We start from the raw sequence: 20,483 nt of genomic DNA on the forward strand, positions 1-20,483 counted from the left end.
GAGGAAGGGTAGGAGCCGAACTCTTCTCTTTAGTGACTAACGACAGAATCTGAGGGAATGGCAAGAAGATGTGCCAGTGGAGGTTTAGGTTGAACAGTAGGAAAAGGTTCTTCACCCAGAGGATGGTGGAGCACTGGAAGAGGCTCCCCAAGGAGGCAGTCGTGGTCTCAAGCCTCACAGTGTTCAAGAAGAGACTGGACAATGCCCTTAGACACATGGTGTGAACTGCGGGGTTGCCATATGCAGGGACAGGAGTTGGACTCGATGATCCTTGTGTGTTCCTTACAACTCAGGACATCCTATGATTCCTGCCCAAATATTCGGCACCTATCCCTCCAGCATGCTCCAGACAGGGACAGCGGGAGCCCGTTCCCAGGCCTACCGGGCTGGTACGGAAGGGGAAGCCTGTGGGTGAAGGATCCACCGGGTGATCCGCCGCCGCCACTGCTCGCCCGGCGGCAAAGCCCCGCGATAGCCACTTCGCCCCGCTGCCAAACAGCGTGAACGGAGGGTGTCCTGGAGGGCACAAAGGGGCGAAATAAGAGGACGGAGCCGCCCCGCAGGCGTCCGAGAACAGCGGTGCGGCTCCAGGCTTGAAGACTGCCCACTAAACGCAAGGCAGAGTCGTAAAACAGGTCCTGTCCCCTGCCGTCACCACCTTGTCCTTGAGGACGCCAAATTTTTCTCTAAAAATTGACTCCCAGTTACAGAAAGGAACGCGGCAGCTGCCTGTTTTTATACTGGTGAAATTTAAAACACATATCTAAACAATACAACTGATAATTTGTATGTACGTGTGTGTGAGTGTCGAAAACTAGAGCGGAAAAGGTACTCTTTCCTAGAGTTTAATGGCTTTAAGTATGTTTATATGCAGCTAATTTGTGCCTAGACAGATTTCTGTCTAATTTAGGTTGACATCATTATAATTATTATCTTTAAATGTACGCTTGATCGTTCATCGAGTATACATTCCACCCCCCGACCCCTAATACCCTTTTCAGCCTGCTGGCATCTGTATTCGCTTTGCCGGGCTCCCCATTCCACACCTCACATGAAAGACGAAGGACTAAGTAACTCCCGTCAGCGCTGATCTCTGCTAAGAACTAACACAAAATAATCTAATCTCGGCTTCGATCGAAACACGAACACAGAGGTATCGGGCAAGAAATTGTAAGATGCCTTAAATAATTTCTCTGTCGGCCGCTGGAGAGAAGACGCGGGTTTCCCTGAGGGCAGGGGGCCGTCGGGTGTGGGGGGGGTCTCTTGCCCCCGCTCCCGCCCTGGAATCACCGCACCGCCTCGGCGGGAGCATCGCCCTGCCGACCCCGCCGCACACGGGGCGGAGACGCGGACGCAGAACAGAGCGCCTTATTGGAGGAATAAAAGACGTTGTCTTTAACGGCCAGCAAAAATTATTAAAGAGGACATCATTTATTCAGTGATCACTCCCCCCGTCTCTCTGTCCGCCCCGTAAGCGCGGACGCTTTTTATTTAAATAAGAAGCTGTAATTTCATGTAGAACGGAACGGGTGTTTTCAGCTTGCACAGTTATGCTGCATAACCAAATGGTCCAACAAATACATTGCAGTTCATGCCAAGGTTGCAGATCGCTTGGCTGCTCGTTTAGGGGAAATCTTCCTATGCATTTTTCCTGCACCAAAACCGGCACTTTCAGAGGTACTCAATGAAAAATAGGGTATTGGTATGATTGAAAATACCTTCAAATACTAGAAAGTTTAAATAGGAGAATTATTACAGCTGATGAGACTGTGTCATTCGGAAGATCAGGCTCACAGTGATGGCAGCCGGTAATAAAAATAATTCGCAAACAAAATAAAAATATTTTTATAGGAAAAGAAACAGAAGTGTATTCACAGCCTTTCCAAACATTTCGATGAACTGAGAGTCGGCCTAATTTTGAACACACCGTGATTTAATAAAACTAATTTGCCAATGAGGCAAAGCGCAGAGGAGGGTGAAAGGGAAGACAGGATCCCTCGGGGCAGCGACGGCGACAGCCCGATGGGGAGAAATATCTCCCTGTGCGTGGTGCTTATGCCGCCGCGCTTGGGAGCGCGGATGCACGGAAACGTCTCCCAGCCGTCACGGCGGGGAAGTCGGTTGTGAGGTGGCAGCGGGGGCCGCGAGGTCGGCTGCGACCTGCTCAGGTGCCGGGCCGGGCCGGGAGGAGCCCCGGGGGCCGCCCCGCGCCTCAGGGGGGCCGCCACCACCGTCCACGCCGCGCCCGCCCCCGCGGCCCCATTGGCCGCGCCGCAGCTCAAATAGGACCGGGCGCCGGCGGCCGCCAGCAGCGAGCGGGGCCCGAGCGCCGCGTCCGTTCCACGGCCACGCCGGCGCTCTCGGCCTTGGAGGCGGCGGCGCGTCCCGAGATGAGCAGCCCAGATGCGGGCTACGCCAGCAGCGACGACCAGGTTGCGCAGGGGCGGTGCTCGCTGCCCATCATGATGCCGGCCATGGGCCCCTGCCCGTGGGCAGAGTCGCTGAGCCCGCTGGGCGAGGCGAAGGCGAAAGGCGAGGCGACGCCGTCGAGGGCGGCGAGCGGTCGGAGCAAAAGCGAGGCGCGGATCCGGCGGCCCATGAACGCCTTCATGGTGTGGGCGAAGGACGAGCGCAAGCGGCTGGCGCAGCAGAACCCGGACCTGCACAACGCCGAGCTCAGCAAGATGCTGGGTGAGCGCGGGGTGTCCCGGGGTGCCGGGGTGTCCCGGCGGGAGGGTCCGCGAGGGTGAAGATCCCGGGCGAATCGCGGGGTCTGGGCTGCGGGCGGAGATCGGGGACACCCGTGGGCTGGCGGACCGGGGTGTGCCGGGGTTCCTGGCAGGAGGGTGCGAGGGCGAAGAGCCCGCGCCCGGGCGAGCCGCGGGGTCCGGGCTGCGGTCGGGGGCGGCGGGGCGGGTGCAGCCGGGGCCGAGCGTCGATGCGCGCCGGTGTGCTGCCGGTCTGACGGTGCTTGTGGGCGCAGGTAAATCGTGGAAGGCGCTGTCGCTGGTGGAGAAGCGTCCGTTCGTGGAAGAGGCGGAGCGGCTGCGGGTGCAGCACATGCAGGACCACCCCAACTACAAGTACCGGCCGCGGCGGCGGAAGCAGGTGAAGCGCCCGAAGCGGGTGGAGAGCGGCTTCCTGCAGCACGGCCTGGCGGAGGCGGCGGGGCCCGGGCTGGGCAGCGAGGCCGGCGGCGGCGGCAGGATGTGCGTGGAGGGTCTGGGCCTGGCCTACGGCGAGCAGGGCTACGCGGTGGCGGCGGGCGCGGGCCACTACCGAGACTGTCCGATGCCGGGCGCCGCCTTCGACGGCTACAGCCTGCCGACACCGGACCCGTCGCCGCTGGACGCGGCGGAGAGCGAGGCGCCGTTCTTCGCGGCGGGGCTGCAGGAGGAGTGCGCGCTGGGGCCCTACGGCTACGTGCCGCACCCGGCGGCCGAGTACCCGGCGGCGGCGGCCGAGAGCCCGGCGGGCGCGGCGCTGCGCCGGCACCTGCCGCCCGGCGAGGCGCTGGGGCCGGGCGGGTCGCTGCAGGGCTTGCTGGGCTGTCCGGCGCCGCTGCACGCCTACTACGGGCAGGGCTGCCAGCCGCCGGGGCCGGGGCGCGTCCCACCGCTGCCGCCGCCGCTGCCGCCGGGGCCGGTCGGGCAGCCGTCGCCGCCGCCCGAGGCGACGCCGTGCCGGGAGCAGCTGGAGCACTTGCCGCAGGAGGAGTTGCTGGGCGAGGTGGACCGCACGGAGTTCGAGCAGTACCTGCGCTTCGCCTGCAAGCCCGAGCTGGGGCTGCCCTTCGCGGGTCACGACGCCGTCGGGCTGCCGGCAGCCGAAGGCGCGGGGCCCATCTCCTCGGCCGTGTCAGACGCCAGCAGCGCCGTCTACTACTGCGGCTACTCCGACCTGTGAAGGACTGACTGGGGGCACGGCACGAACTGGCAGGGAGACGCCCGGCCCCGCTCCTATTTATGTAATTTATTTCAGTCTTTTCGGGAGAGTTTCTCAAATCCTCGCTGGGCGGAAATATGCTACTATCGTGCAAATTAAAAGCATGGGTCAAACTGTTTTTCAACTGGTGTGCCAGCATGTTTACATCTTTCGGGCATGGACATTAAAAAAGTATCGGTATTCTTGCAACATGAGCACCACTGCTTGTTTGCCCAGAACACGTTTTTTAATTAGCTGTTTTAAGCTTTTTTTTTTTTTTTTTGTACTGTAGGAAAATAAATTTATGTACAGATGCGTCTGTCATTCTTCTTGTCCATATGGGCCTTTATGGAGTCTAATCTGAAGTTAAATCAGGCATGCCCTAAGGTGGAGTAAAGTGAATGCAAATACTATGTGGCACTTTCTTTCACCATGACAATGGCTCTAAAATGGTCTCCAGGGCCAAAGAATTTTGTTCCCGGGTGTGGCTGTATTCTTGTTGCACAGCTGAATGGTTAGACCTGTGCTGCTGTCTCTCTTGGAGTGCAGAACATGTGACTGTACTCAACTGTGTTTCTTGTAGGGTGGTTTTTGGGTTTGTAAGTGCCCACTGGAATTTGCAATTGTCACTAATACATCGGGAAATACCTCCTCCTCAAAGTATAATCCCTGTAACAAAAGAAGCGAGGCGAGTTTGAGATATTGCCGGTGTATCGGTGTGACTGAAAGCCCATTGGATTTTGATACTTGCAGATGTGAAGGTGAGTTTCCTTTACATAGTGATTTCTGTTTGAACCAAGTGACTCAAAAATAGCATTGGTATTTACAAATTGTTTTACTTTCTGCGACCTACCTTCAAGTAATTGTACGGCATTTTGTCTTATGGGTTCAGGTTTGTGTTAGTAAGGAGAAAAATCAATGCAGCCCAAATGCTCTTCTCAATTGCTGTCAATCAACTGCCAGTATCAATTAGCCATTACACCGATTTTTTTTTTTAGCATGTTCAGCTGTACTGCTCTCTGACATTTCTGCCAGTGCAAGAGTACAACTGCATCTCCTTTTCCTCATAGCACTGGCAGGTAAGCATAAAGCTAACTGCACTTGTGATGTCTCTTTTCCATTTGGAAGACGCTGACTGGGGTCAACCTGCAATAATTGTAAAATATTTTAATTTGGAAATGACAGTTCAAAAGTGATATCAGTGACATTCATAATATAAATATTTTTAGGTGAGTGTACTTCATCTAGCACTGAAGTCTTAGTCTGCTGAGTTGTGGATGAAGAAGTCCTGCCAAAATTCCATTTGTGCAATCTGTGCTTGGTTTTATAGAAATTGTGTAATAATGACCATTTTCTGAACACCTGTTATGTACACAGAGACAGCTGCGTTACTTTCATACAAATTAGTAGAAACATACTTGAGCGGATAATGTTTTATTTCTTAATTCAGGAAGTGTAATTTTATTTGGGTCAGAAGAAGCCCTAATTATGTCCACTGTCTTCAGTGACATTTTTTAACTACATGTAAGTGCAATATTGAAAAAGTTTGCTTGAAATTGTGGTTGCCTCTGATTGTTGTAACATTTTTGCCCCCCTCAACTTTACAATGAGGGAAGTGTGAAAACCAGTGTCAGGTTTCTAATATTAGGGGGCTGGGTGCAAAGTGGGAAATAAAACTGTAAAGAGGTCATTGTTTTAAGAACAACAGAAACGTTCTTATTTTAATATAATACATTTGTCTGGAAAGAAACACTGAATGTATTACAATTATAGGCTAGTGTAAGCTTAACAACAGTGAAAACTGTAGTTCCTCATGTTGGATTAGTCCATTTGTGGTTCCTAGATTACCAGCTCTCGTGATGGCCCTCATGGTAGTCGTACTCCTCTGGTTACAGACTGGTAAAACCATGGAACGTGCTCTTTTTGCCCATGCCATTGCACAAATATTGCACAAAAGAATAGCAAAGACAAACACTAGATATTTACACTCTGAACAGATGTTTAGGTATATTGAAATAATATTAATTTTGTTTGTATTGCTTTTTTTCCCCCTTACATTGTTTCATTACATATGTCCTAAGACTCATTCTATAACACAGTAGTAGTGTAGTCACGGTACCTAGCTGAATTACATTATAAAATTAAAAAAATCATCCAGTAAAATAAGAGTAAGTAAGGAAAGTAAGCTTAATTTAGGAAATTCCAAATAAGTTAAACAAACAACTTCCAGAATTAAGGTGACTAGTGTAGCTCTAATTAACTTTTAGTGAGTAATGTTATGATGCAGTCATTAACTGTAAATGATGCACACATTTTCTATGGAACTCCAACCCATTTAATCCATATTTTACACAGAAATGATACATGAATATTGAAACAAAAATGCTATGTGATTATAGCACTTACAGCACCTTTTCCTCCCTGAGTTGAATTGCCCTTGCCTTCAGTTGCGGTTAGGAGAGGTCAGTGCTTCTGCACATCATCCCAAACTGATTGCTTGGTGAAATGAGAGAGGCTGGTGCAATGCAATCAATCTCAAAAGAAATCTTTTTACATAGAACTTTGTGACTGTAGTATTTACAGGATGCGGCTCTCCCAAGTACGGTAAATTGCCTTAACCTTGAGGTGACTGTTTTTCTGCTTCATTTGACTTTTCCTCCTGCTGGTCCCTTCTTCCTTTGCTGTCTGCCTTCTGATACTGATTTCTTCCTGCAACTTTGTCCATCATCTGCATGAAATGAAGCAGCAACTGAGGAATGCCTCATCAAATAACAGTGCTTATCTTCTCCTGCTGTATGAGCTTGTGTTTTCATCTGCCACAAAGTGAAGACTGAGGAACATTGTCAGTGGGTTTTTGAGATAATAGTGCAGAACATCAAAACAGTGCTGGGCCTGTGGAATAATTGGTTCCATTACCATTTCTGGAATGACAAACCGTTACTTTGCTTCTCTCTTTTCTGTACCTTTTCTTTTGCTACAGTCTCCTCCTACAGTAAGTGCTCTTTGCCTAGTGCTCCTTTTTGTTGCTCACATGAGCACTATTCCTTTCCATAACAGCCTAAACACTTCTGCCAGGTTTATATCGTCTCATTTCATTTTCAGGATACCAAGCTTTTTCTTTTTGTCTGAAGTCTACCCGTATTCTGTCCCTTAATTGCTTGGCTTTTTTTCTTAAACCCTTTTCCTTTCCTGTTCATAGTTCCCTACTCCCTTTATCCTCACCCCTGCTCCCGAGTATCTCCTGATTCTGTTCCTGTTCCAACTGTGCTCTTTCCTACCTCATTGCAATTCTCATCTTTTATCTTCTTTTCCCGTTTCTCCCACTGTTGGTGCCTGCTGTTAGTCCATGAAGTAGCTCCATCTTTAGGAGCTGTTTCTCCTGCCTTCCTGCTTCACGTTTCGTGGTCCAGTGTGTCCAGTGCTCCTCATCACGCTGTTTTGAGTTTATAGTTTCTATTTTAGAGCTTCAAATGTAGAACTTGGGCAGCTTTTCAGAAAGAACAATGGTAGTTATACCACTGACACTGAGGCAATGCCTGTCCTAGGATAAATATGAAAACTGTGCTGCAAAGGGTCCTAAGATTGATTTAATATGGTTGAAAGAACATATTTTCTTTAGCCTTATTTTCAGGAATATCTGACCAGTTTCAGCTGAAGTTTCTGTACTCTGCTAGCTGTTTGGGATGTAAAATTTGTCATGCAAATGTGTCACTAAAACACTAGAAAACTGACTTCATGTTCTTGAAATGGAAAGTCTGTGATGACTTTAGTTGCAGGCATCTGTACCATGTTCAAAAACATCTGAATAAAATACTCAGGCCTTTGGGCCTGAGATGTGGGCACTAATTTAGGAACTGGAACATAATTTAACTTCTGTATTGGTTCAAGCATAAGACAAGTATTTTTCAAAACATTCTGTGCAGGGATGATCCAATTTGTCCTTTTCTCATGGGCTCCACTGAACACTTTCTCAGTTATGAGAGTGCTCTGGGTTCCCAGATGTTTTGTGCTCCTTGTTGGGTGGCTGGGGCTTGTCAGTGCAGCTCCTGCTCCGACACTGATGGTGAAGTGTGGGCGGTGTGGACCAAAACATGATTCCTAACCCTGATTCATCGTTGGTTTCCTGGAGCTGCTGCATGAGGAGTTTATGAGCTGGTAAGTGTTGCACATGTCAGTCTCTGGTGGTTCTGGCCATCCCAGACAACTCAGGTTATCGGAGCACATTTCTTCAGCTCTTAAAGGGAATGTATTTTCTTCTGTCATGATAAATCAAGGATCATTATGCATCCAAGGTCAACAGTGTGGTAAGCTGGAAATCAGGGTGCGGATGTTCTTAAATATTTTCATGACAACTTTATTTTATTTTATTTTATTTTATTTTATTTTATTTTATTTTATTTTATTTTATTTTATTTTATTTTATTTTATTTTATTTTATTTTATTTATTCTATTCTATTCTATTTTATTCTGTAGTGCTGTTCTACAGAGGCCACATTGCTTGATTAGTTTCCATATTAATATAGTGACAGCGATATTGTTCCCTTTTTCAGATATTCTTAAAACTATTGATTTACTTACTGGAAATCTCAGTCTTTCCTAAATGAATATAGATTTTCAGACAAGGGAAATACATTGTGTGTTTTAGCAAACAATACGCTGGTAGCTATATGTGGAATGACTACTACATTAATGTAAACTTGATTACAGATTTTTAAATTCTGGGTTACAGATTAAAGTATAAACTGGAGAAGCCCAGGATAGTCAGCAGAGCAAAAACAATTTAGCTATGGCAACATAGTCTTAAATAATGGCTAATTTATACTTCTTGTCATGTAAATTACGAACAAGCACCTTGGCTTACCCCAATGATTTAAAAATGTATTTCATTACATGGGTATGTGTTTGCGTAGAGAAAGGGGATTTCTCACTGAGCGTCTAACTGCCCATGGAAGACCTTGCAACTGAAAAGCAGGTAGTACACTGTAGCATGCTCTCATTATTTTTTTTTAAGATTAATTTTAAGGTGTCCGTCTTAGATTTAATTAAACCATGAATACAACTTATATGTATCTCTACAATTTGAAAGTGCCACAGATCTTAGAATATTAATGACATAAGTTTCAAACTTTTGAGAAAAAGAACCTGAAACACCCAAAGGTTATGGTATATGTCACCTGACACAGATAAAAATGATACACTAACAATGATCTCATGAGTTCTTTAGTAAAGATAATCCCAAAATAAAGAGCACCAGGAAAAATAGAGAACATTTTAATGCACATTAAGAAGTGCTATCTGAGATACTAATAAATTTAAAATGCCAATTGTTCTGAAACTTCATGCAGTCTCCAGGAAATTCACAATGAAATAAATTTTAAGTGTCTGTTTGGAGCTATTTTCAGACCGTTTCAGAACATTTGTTATAGGGATGTATTTAATCTATAGTGAAATACTAATGAACAAAGTAAAAATGTTTGAGCTGCGGAGGCTCTTTTGTTATGGATATTTCCTCTCATTATTAAATAATTCATTTATATATCATAGCTGTACTGTGATACAAAATAATTCCATGTACTTGACACTTAAAAATGCTAAAGCAAGGTTTTAGAAACAAAGTTCATAATTAAAATCAAATTTTACCATGTAGTTGTTTGAAGTAGAATTCTAGCATCTTCTGCATTTTTAGGAAGCAGCAGTTCAGATGAAATCAACTTCCATCCTTTTCCTTATCAGGGAGAATACTCATTTCATGGAGTATTCCATGGAGTTATCAGGGGAATATAGTTATTGTTCACATTGAGGGTGGTTGCTCCATTTACCCATAGAGAATATATTTAGGTACCAGCAAGTCTTGGGTTCTTTCCAAGGCATTGTGGAATTACTTTACGGTGTCTGATTTACTTTAAAGCTTCTTGTTATTACCATTTAGAAACAAAATTTATCCTGCACACATCCTGTTTGAAACAAAAATTTGTCCCCTGTTGAACAAAGATAAAGAATATTAGAATATGTTTTTGTGGCTAAAGGTTGTGTTCAAGTTAACTGGAAAGGTAAACCAATATTTGTCAATTCATGGACTTGGATGAGTTGATACAATATAAATTCTGGTTTCAAATGCACAGATTAGTATTACTTACTGGAGAACAGCTGAGGTATAGTCAGGTTATGTAGTCTTCATTTTGGTTTACACTTTGATTATTTTAATGAAAAGTATCACTTCTGTAAGTTACTGTGAGCTGGACTACATATATTTCCTTGATTTCATGCATAGTCTTTCAATATGTCAATGCATGATAATTTTGCTTGTGTAAGATCAACAGTGAAAACAATGAGTGGTTTCCCTGAGCAAGGTGAAGCATATTTGGCACCAGAGGAATCCAATATATTTAATTTTTTCATACCTTTGAATTGGGTATGATGTCTGAAAGTGGAATATTACAAAAGTATTCACTAGTAGTGATGTAAGAAGCTCAATTGACAATGTCCTGGTCTTACTTTAAAAATAATGGACTTAATTCGCCATTGATTTGGAACTACAGGTTGAGCCTGTAGAGAGCTATTTAATGCATGGAAAACTTCCTAGAATTTGTCAATATACAAGTGCTATTGCTTCTGTTATATTTCCTATGTTATTTAACTACAAGCATTCTTAGAAAGCAGAATGAGAAACCCACCTACAAAGCTGATGCAAAAAAGAGAAGATCTGTTCTACTGTTCCTGAAGAGGTCAGGATAATGTCTCAGGGAATAACCTGGTGTTTTATACCTACCCATATATAGTCTGGAAATTGCCACAGGAGATGTGAAAAATAACAAGGATTTTATTTTGTTGCCATAAATCAAAGTGCCTGAAAAAAGATCTACCACTCCTTCAGCCTTTTCTTAGCATCCTGCAAGGAATCTCAGAGAGAATCGTTGTGTTTCATCCACGTGAGAAGAGGCTGATTTCCAATTACAGCACCTAAAACATTCCTTATGAACTTGCCAGCAAGTGTAGCATCACCTGTACTCTGTGTCATTAGTGTTGGAGGATAGCTGCCTCAAGCCAGAGGTGTTCATTGTGCCAAGTGGGCTGGCTTATTTATGTAGTCACTGAGAGTCTGTTCAGTATAGTCTGTTCTTGAGTAATTTACAGTCTGTTCTGGTTGGAAGAGTTAAAGAAACGGGCTTTGTATTTCAAAACTCCTGAAAATTTCATCCAGATGGATTTGATCTCAGGACAGACAATTTCCCAAACACCCTGTCACTCAGCCAAATATTTTCTTTTGAAAATTGAGACCCTTGACAAGACAGAAAGTAAAAGAGCTAAACAAAAATTTGCATCAAGGAGATCAAACTCAGAGCACCACTGCTAATTAATAGAGGAAAACACTCAGGTTGAGAATCCTGTGTCAGAACTTTGTCTTGAGTGACAAATCCGAGGTTGTAGTTCTACAAACATTTTTCATGGCAATGAAACCAATAACACTGATCCAAGTTAAATTCTTAGTTTTTGGGTTTAGTCTAGTTTTGCTCTGAGAGTAGTGTTTGTGGAACTGTAGCTGGAGCAACTTCTCTGTGTTGAGTACATATCAATACTGGGAGCTTTCTGGCTTATGGTAGAAATGCAAGTCTTCAGGTGGCATCTGCGTGGTAGCTTTCAGCACATCATTGTTGACTGAACAGCCAGAAAAGCAGCTAAATGCTGTTGAGAGTCTGGGTCTATACAACACTTCCTTCTGCTTCTAATCCCAGAATTACAGAATCACAGAATCACAGAATGGTTGGGATTGGAAGGGACCCCTGGAGATCATCTAGTCTAACTCATCTGCTGAAGCAGGTTCACCTAGAGCAGATCACACAGGAATGTGTCCAGGTGGGTCTTGAAAGTCTCCAGAGAAGAAGACTCCAAACCTCTCTGGGCAGCCTGTTCCAGTGCTCTGTCACTCTGTCAAATAAGTTCCTCCTCATATTCAGATGGAACCTCCCATGCTTCACTCTGTGCCTGTTGCCCCTCATCCTACCGTTGGGCACTACTGAAAGGAGTCTGGTCCTGTCTTCTTGACATCCATGCTTGAAATATTTATAAACATTGATGAGATCCCCTTCTCTTCTCTGGGCTGAATAGAACCAGCTCTCTCAGTCTCTATTCATAGAAAAGGTTCTCTAGGCCCCCAATAATTTTTTTAGCACACCACAGGAATTACGAAACTGCAGCACTTTATAGCTTTCTCTAGAGTGACAATTACTGTTACTAATCTGGCTTCAAAGTTTGATCCTCTTAAAAAGGCAGAACAGAGTTCACGACTCACCTATTGTATCATTTTCCTGTTGATGTGAGTGGCCATGCTGCCTGCCTTCAGGGGGAGTCTCTCCAGGGAATGTGACCACTAGGTGGCTGAGAAAAGATAAATAAACACTTGGTAACAATTTGTAGTAGCACAATCTTCATCTCTATACTTCATGAAAAAAAGTTGCAATGTCTTGTATGTAATCTGTATTTAGAAACAGAGGGCAAAATCACTTGCTTGTATTTATAGATAATTCTCTAGTTTTAGCAGAATCTGAGAAATCTGATGTGGCAGAAAACCAAAACCCTTTAGGGGTAACTTGCATGTGAATATTCTTGCATTCCTAACCACCTTAATGCTTCTGCCAGTCAGGATGGGCTATTTGTATGTATATGTGAAGTAACTCAGAATGATTACTTATTGCTATCAAAATATGCGTTCTGTTAATGGCTTGGTCAGTAGAGGTTTACTGCTGCAGAGAAGCTGCCTACTGTAATAACACAATAGAGCATGTTCAGGCTTGTTCTGTTGCCTGACAACCTTGGCATAATTGTGCTATTTCCTCTATTTGTGTAACATTCCCTGGCTACAACACACATCCTCAGGCAAGAATTTTTATTTTACAGTTTCCAAATGGCCTTCGTATAATTTGTTGTTTGTGCACGACCTGAATATTGCAGAAATAACTACACAAATCCTAAACTTCAACAGGACAGCTAGCTGCCCTTCATAATCTGGAATCAATTTGCTTATTGTGCTTTAGTTTGAATTTCTGTAATTCTATAGCTTTTCACTTTACACAACACTATAATACTACTGCTAAGAATTTATTTTACATAGGAAAAGCATTGGCTGCTTTTAGTCTTCTTTGGTTGTGATCTGCTGATGGCAAGTGTGGCTGGCAGTGTATGTGAGATCAGAAATTTCCGTCAAGTGAAATATTAGAAATTCCCAGGATTCTTCCTGCAGTGTAACCTACACTGTTCCACACCTCTGCAGCCTGGCAACCAAGCAATCTCTTCCTTAGGGAAAGGCTGCTGGTTCCTTCACTGCTCTCTGCTTCCTGCATCATTTGCTTTGCCATTCAATGCCTTCAGAAAATGCTGGTAGTGACAAGCAACTTGCCTTTCACTTTAGTTTTCAACTTGCATAATGAGATTCTTGCTCATCTCTGTAACAGGGATGCTGCCATTAATGACACTCCTTTTTTGGTTTGGAGTCTGAAACATGGTGTTGATGATGTGTAACCATAACAAGTTATGAAGTTATTAGAGAATCTTTCTAATTTACCAATTTTTTTTTCTTGTAAATATGAACATTTTTGTATTTTACTGAGGTTAGAGATCTCAAAGAAAACCCAACAGAGTTTTCATTATAATCTTGTATCACATGTAAAATTGTATTCCTGTTTCACAGATAGAAGCTTAACAAACTGACTTTATAGGCGAATATATATTGTGATACGTATTAAACTTTTCACATGCTTTTTCAAGAATATGAAAACATTCTATTCCTTTTACTTCGTGGTTTAGAGAATCTTCACCTCTATGTTCCTATCTGCAGCCTGAGAAATATTGTCTCGAGGTTTTCAACATATTCTTCATCAATGGATTTTATGACCTTCCAAATAATGTTATGCTTGCCTAAACTTAAGGGTTTAATACCATTAGGGAAAACCTAGGGGCGTTCAAGACAGTAACACAAGACTGGCAGATATGATGTAGGGTCTGTTAAAGACCTGCATCCTTGTGGAGCAGCACTTTGGTTGAGAGCTGGGTCTTGGCTGAAGAATGCAATTGTTCATGCAGCATAAGTACTATTATGATGATGATTATTATTAATTTATTACAGACCTGAAGGGTTCTTAAGTTAACACCTGGGAGTGTATCTCGGTGTCTAAGCTACACAAAATCCCATTTCTGATGTTACCTCTTCACCTGTCTCAAGTATTATGTGAAATTACTCCAGTTTGTAGATCATCTGGAAATACTCCAGGCTTCCCTTTGTGCCAAGTGATGAATAACAATAAGAATGTTGTGACGTCCCATATAAACAAACCACCTTAACTTGACTCTTCATACTTCCTAAATGAGAACTACAGTAATATCCAAGAATTACAGATATTTTCCAATATCTGTAACTTCCGTGAGTTCTCATGATTTGCTTTAAAGCAAGAGAAACTGATTTCCAAAATTGACCTCCGTTATCCTTGATGACAGGAAGGCAAACAGTGTCAGTTTTAACTGAGTGTCACAGCTTGGAAAGCTCATTTGTCAAACATATTTTCCCTACTCTTGCAGCAAAAGCAAGGAGACTATCCTCAGCATGGCACTGTATTTATAGCATCTTAAATACAAAGCGCTGAGGAAGGACAACTAATGGAAAAAATAACAGTAGTCAAGAACTGAGGGGAAAAATTATTCAAGTGGGAAGGCAACTAGCTTTTGTCTGTATTAGACCTTTAAACCAATAGTTTTATACTGACAGGTATATTAAATTTTCCAAAAGTGATGGTTATACAATCTCCAGTTTTCTAAAAACGATGTTGGAACTGGTGGAGGCTGATGGTGGAAAACCTAAAAATCGAAGGTAACTTAGTGAAAGCAATCATGACATTTTGTTTCACAATCCTGAGGAAGATTCCCTGGAATGCAAAAGGACAAATATAGTATTTTTCTTAAGGAAAGCCTGACCTGGAGGATTGCAAATAATTTGGCCTAACTTTGATAACCAGAAAGATACTTAAATAAACAATATTACATTACAAGTAATGAGAGGATAAAGAAATTAAAGAAAGCAAACAGATTGTTCAGGAAGAAATTTTGTCAATTCAACATGATTTCCTGCATGAGCAGAATAAGTGTTTGAGTGTATCAGGGAAAAGTAATAGATTTAGCCTCACAATAGTAGAACTTTCGATGTTGTTATATGTTACTTTCTCTTAAATTGAGGAGATGTGGTCCAGATTAAATCACAGTTAAGAATCGTTATCAGTGCCTTCACTTATAAATTGAAAAGTTATTTTAGGTGGAATCTTTAGACAGGCCCATTTCTTTATTTTAATAATGAATCTGGTGAATCTAGACTATATTTAAAATTTCTGGATTTTATCATCCTGGAAAGGGCTGCAAGCATTATAAAGGATAAAAGTAGATGTTAAATTCCTGTGGTAATTTGGAGAAGTAGCTCAAGATCAACAAGGAGAAATTAAATTAAGAAAAGCACAATTAATAAGTGTGCAAATATATAGAAAAGAATCACTGACTATATTAATGCTGTTAAAAAAGAGAAGGGGGAGAATCTTAAGGCAGGAGTGTCACATGAACCAAGCCACTTAGCTAACAATACTGTGGGTTATAAAGTATTCAGTCAGAATAGTTTAAGCAGTTGCTGTTCCTTAGCGGGGAGTTACTGCACCTCAGCTAAGACACGATAACAGACTACGGTTACATTTCTAGTCCCCTGCAGTGTAAAGTAAAATACATTACCTTAATCTCTTTCTTTTCTGAACACAATCCTAATGACCTGGGTCGACAAAGATGCTGTGGAAAAAACAGAGGTCATCTTGACAAGCATGAAGAAGAACATGTGTGACACCCGAGAATTAACTATTTCACTATATGAAGTAGCTATGAGACCTCAGGTGAGTACTGCATCCATGTCTGCACACCACAGTTGAAAAAAGGTAGAGATATGGTAGGGGTGGGGACAGGGATTTCAAAACATAGTTTGTGAGTAGAGACTGAATCTTCAGTCTCTACTCACAAATGAAAGGATGATGATCAGCTGTTCTCCTTGGCCACAAGGCAAAATTATTTATCTCAATGTATTTCACCCCAACATAAATGAAGTACCATAAAAAGCATTTTAGTAGTGTTTTCAATGCAAATGGAATTGTACTAAATATAAGCTTTTGCTTTCATTATATAAAATATAAAAAATGTGAACAAACTGTTTCAGAGACTATCATAACATGCATTTTGATATTTTCCTTTTTCAACAAAACAAGATATAGTCCTCAAAATATGTTAACAGGGTATGACAGTAGAGCCGCTCTCTCGTTTCTTGAGTCGGATCCCAGCAGTGAGGGGACAGTTTGCAACAGACTGTGCAGGACAGGTATAGAACTTGGTGAAGCACCTGAGCACCACAGGGAGTGCCTATCCATTGGCTTCTCACAGGCATTCCCCTCACTCAGCTCTACAGCCCGTAACTCCACCGCCTCCCTTTTCAATTCTTCCTCTAAATTAATCGGAGCTACTCAGCCCCCTCAGACATCTATATTTCATCCATCACTAACCTCACACACTCTTCTCCATACTGAGAATATCTGTTCAGGAGCAGGCACCTACATTTGCCAGTGGCAGAGAATCTATTGTGTTGTTCATGAGGTGATGTGTAATTTTATGGAAATTAGTTTATTAAATAGTTCACGAAGTATTTCACAGGGAGAGCCACATGCTGCTGAATCACTATCATCTGTTCCTGCAACATACACTCCATGTGACTCCATTTTATAGTAGTATTTTCATTTTTATTATTATTTTTATATCAATATTTAATCAGTTTGAGGAATCACGCATTCGGGGCCACACCTTGTCCTTAGAGTGTACCTAAACTCACCAATCGCTGTAAAGTGTGGTCAGAAACCTAGGGTCATCTACTGCATGGCTGTATCTGCAAATTTGAAGTGAAAATTTTTCTAAAGCAAAGATCAGACTCTGAATTTTATATTTGATCTTGTACAGAAAGTGGAAAATTGTCTGAAGAAAATTGGCTTGGATTTTATACTTTACTCATATAATGTGGCTGTTTTAAGATTATCATCTGCACTGTGGTAAAGGACAACCGAATGACAGCCTCACACTAGATACTGTGTAATCAAACATGATATAAAGGTCCTCCCACTTCAGAAAGATTGCAATTAAGAGACCATCCATAACAGGTGACTGCAATAAGCATGTAGAGGAGTCAGAGGTTTAAGTGAAGGGAGAATAATACTTAGTTCATACCTAGTTAGGATGAGTTATGGTATTTGGAAACTTCAGGGAGCAAAATGAAGTATGACAATACTGCAGTTTTCTGCTAGCATTACAGTGGAAAGGAATGTATACATATGTGTATGAAAACATAAAAAAAAATCACCTTTCATATTTTTTCCCCTGAAGTTTACCTGGATTTTTTTTTTTTTTTAAATAATTATTTTTTAGGATTTCATTCCTGTTAAATGAAGTACTGGTACTTCTGCTGTCAGTCTCTTGTGGAGAGTTCCTCAATAGCAAAGTGCTAGCTGTTGAACACAGAAGGGCATGTCCTTAGAGTCATAGAATCATAGAATTATTTAGGTTGGAAAAGGCCTTTAAGATCATTGAGTCCAACTGTAAACCTAACACTTCCAAGCCCACCACTAAGCCATGTCCTTAAGAACCTCATCTACACGTCTTTTGTCTTTTAAAAACCTCCAGGGATGGTGACTCAACCACTTCCCTGGGCAGCCTGATCAAGTGCCTGACAACACTGCCTGTGAAGAAATTTTTCCTAATATCCAATCTAAACCTCCCTGGCACAAGTTGAGGCCATTTCCTCTTGTCCTGTCACTTGTTACTTGAGAGAAGAGCTCTCAAGTGCTACAACCTCCTTTCAGGTAGTTGTAGACATAGATAAGGTCTCCCCTCAGGCTCCTTTTTCTCCAGGCTAAATAGCCCCAGTTCCCTCAGCTGCTCCTCATCAGACTTGTGCTCCAGACCCCTCATCAGCTTTGTTGCCCTTCTCTGAACTCTCTGCAGCACCTCAATGTCTTTCCTGTAGTGAGGGGCCCAAAACAGAACACAGGATTCAAGGTGTAGCTTCACCAGCACTGAGGACACGGGGACGATCACTTCCCTCGTCCTGCTGGCCACACTATTTCTTGTGGTTATAGGATCACTGCAGTAACAGATCTTTATAAAGAAAAGTAATTATTGAATTACAGGAAAAAAATACGATGGTCCTGGAACTGTTTTCCACTGCTGATACAGCTTGCACTTTGTGGATGTTTGTCTTGACTCTACCCTGCTGTGTCTGTGAATTTTTCCATAGTCATGCCTAGTGAATAGACTGAGAAACAGACATGACTTCTGGTAAGTCATTCAATTTAGTATATATTAGAGCCAGAGACACTGACCTTGTCTGATACACTCTAGCCATGAATCATAATTATTGCTGTAGTTGAATGTTCAGCCAGCAGTCAGTGGAAATCAAATGGCTCTGTAGTATCTTGTGACAGGAGAAATGGAACATGGAAAAGCTGGACTCGAACTGTGCAAAACTCTTCCCAGTTCCCCAAGGTGATTGTATTGCCATGAACACAGCTAATCCTAAAAGCACACACACATCTGATAACCTACATGCACCTCAGAGTAGGAAAGAGGATCTTACTTAATTGGTGAGAAAATAGAAGAAAATGTTATTGGCTTGCCTCAGATTTACTGGTTCTTTTCACAACTAAAAGCTTTGTAATTGTTGATTTTAACCTTTCACGTAGCTGGGTTATCATGGTATGTTCCTATTTGCCCACTTCACTAAAATACATCACAGTAGGGAGCAAATCTCTAAATCAAACATGGTAGTTGTTTCGTATTAGGAAAAACAACAATATAATCAAATATCTGACATAGTCAGTCACAACGGAATATTTAAGTTTGCAGGAAATGTACGTCAGGATTACATTTTCTTTAGAGTAATCAAAACATCTTAGGTTGGATTAATGTAGTTGTTTCCATGAGAAATGCTTTGCATGACAGGTGATGATATGACGAAAGGTTTTACTTAATGCAGATTTCTTTAGTTGGAAATCTGACTTTATGATATTTGACTCCTTCTATTCACTTCCAAAACAAAGCTATTTTCTGATTTTTTTTTCCTCAATTGTTTTATTGTTTTAAAGACAGCATTAAGGTTTTGTTTTGTTTTTTTCCATAATTCATGAACAACGTACTTTTTGATTCTTCCTACTAGAAAGATTCACTGAAAACTAACCTTCAAGTTAAAACTTATTAATAAGAAACCTGAAAATAAAGTTCCTATTAATTTTAAGAGCATTGATGCCATATATATATGGAAATTATTTTGTCTGATTTGTTTTCCTCACAAATGAATACTTGGTTTCCAGAAAGTAAGACATAAAATTGATACAAATAAGCTAAAAACTGCTCGTCAGTTTTGAAAGATTTGTTCTATGTACAACTGTTCTCACACAGACACAAATGTCACTACAATGCTTATGGGAGCTTAACACTGAATTTAACAAAATTAGTTTTGTATTGTTTGAAATACAGTAAAAGTAAATACTTGTAGCGTGCCTTCATTTATTTTCTTTTATCTGTACAGCCAACTTTCTGTAACGTTTTTCATTTGGAGAGTGGCCACCTATGGTGGCTGTTTATCCTGACCTGTATGCCCATGGGTAGGCAGCTTCAGTCTACAGTCCAAACAGAAATTTTCATTTAAACAAGCCCAAGTCTGCTGATCCTATCTCAGTAGGTGTAAATTAAGAAACTTGTGGAGCTGATGATAGCTTAGGGGCTCACAAGCTCCAGAGCTGAAATACTTGGCAAGATTGTATTAGAGGACTATTTAATTAACAAAGGACATGCTAATCCAAAATAAAGGTGTAATTGCTGACAAATTATATTTAATTAGTTTAAAAACATGTTTCTAGATAACATATATAACACATAAAATAGGACACCCCCAATACAGCAAACAGAAAATCTGGAATCCCTGCAGAATCTTTTAATTAGTATAACTATTACTTTTACCTTAAAGAAGAGATGAGGAAGTTTGTGCAGAAAATGATTATTGGGCCACTTGGAGGAGGGACAGTGGAAAAGGCTATTAGTTCAGCATTTATGGATCAAGCATCATGGTTCTTAAGTAGATAAAGTTTGTCTTCCATCTCTGCCAGACGTTGTATTTGGTGTTATTAGAGGAAGTCTGAAATGAAAAATAAAATAATGTAATCCTTCCATGAATAAAAGACACTCCTGTGAGAAACTGCTGAGAGGTAGCATAGTGTAAAAAAATGCGGTAAGTAAAAATGCTTTTGTTTGTCTGTTTCGTTCTTGGTATCTGTTCTCCATGCATGCAATTTTGGGACTGTGGTCTATAAACCATGAAATGCTGAAGTCAGTCTAGCTATGTTTATCTTACATGTCTAGGAAGACAGAGGAATTGTCAGGAACAAAACCCCAGGAATTTTCTAAAAAGATACATACTGTCTTATTTCTCTGTTATTTGTCTGCAGTGTGT

At 42.1% G+C, this 20,483-nt stretch overlaps 1 protein-coding gene across 1 annotated transcript; it reads left to right on the top strand.

Annotated features, from left to right (window-relative positions):
• The first annotated feature begins 2,291 nt into the window (after positions 1 to 2,291).
• Positions 2,292 to 4,128, top strand: LOC135578634 (transcription factor SOX-17-like). Its single transcript, XM_065053557.1, has 2 exons — positions 2,292 to 2,691; positions 2,984 to 4,128. The coding sequence occupies exons 1-2, from the start codon at positions 2,391 to 2,393 to the stop codon at positions 3,904 to 3,906; spliced, it is 1,224 nt and encodes a 407-aa protein (XP_064909629.1). The 5' UTR covers positions 2,292 to 2,390; the 3' UTR covers positions 3,907 to 4,128.
• The last annotated feature ends 16,355 nt before the right edge of the window (positions 4,129 to 20,483 follow it).

The sequence above is a fragment of the Columba livia genome, chromosome 2 (genome assembly GCF_036013475.1).
Source record: "Columba livia isolate bColLiv1 breed racing homer chromosome 2, bColLiv1.pat.W.v2, whole genome shotgun sequence".
Taxonomy (NCBI): domain Eukaryota; kingdom Metazoa; phylum Chordata; class Aves; order Columbiformes; family Columbidae; genus Columba; species Columba livia.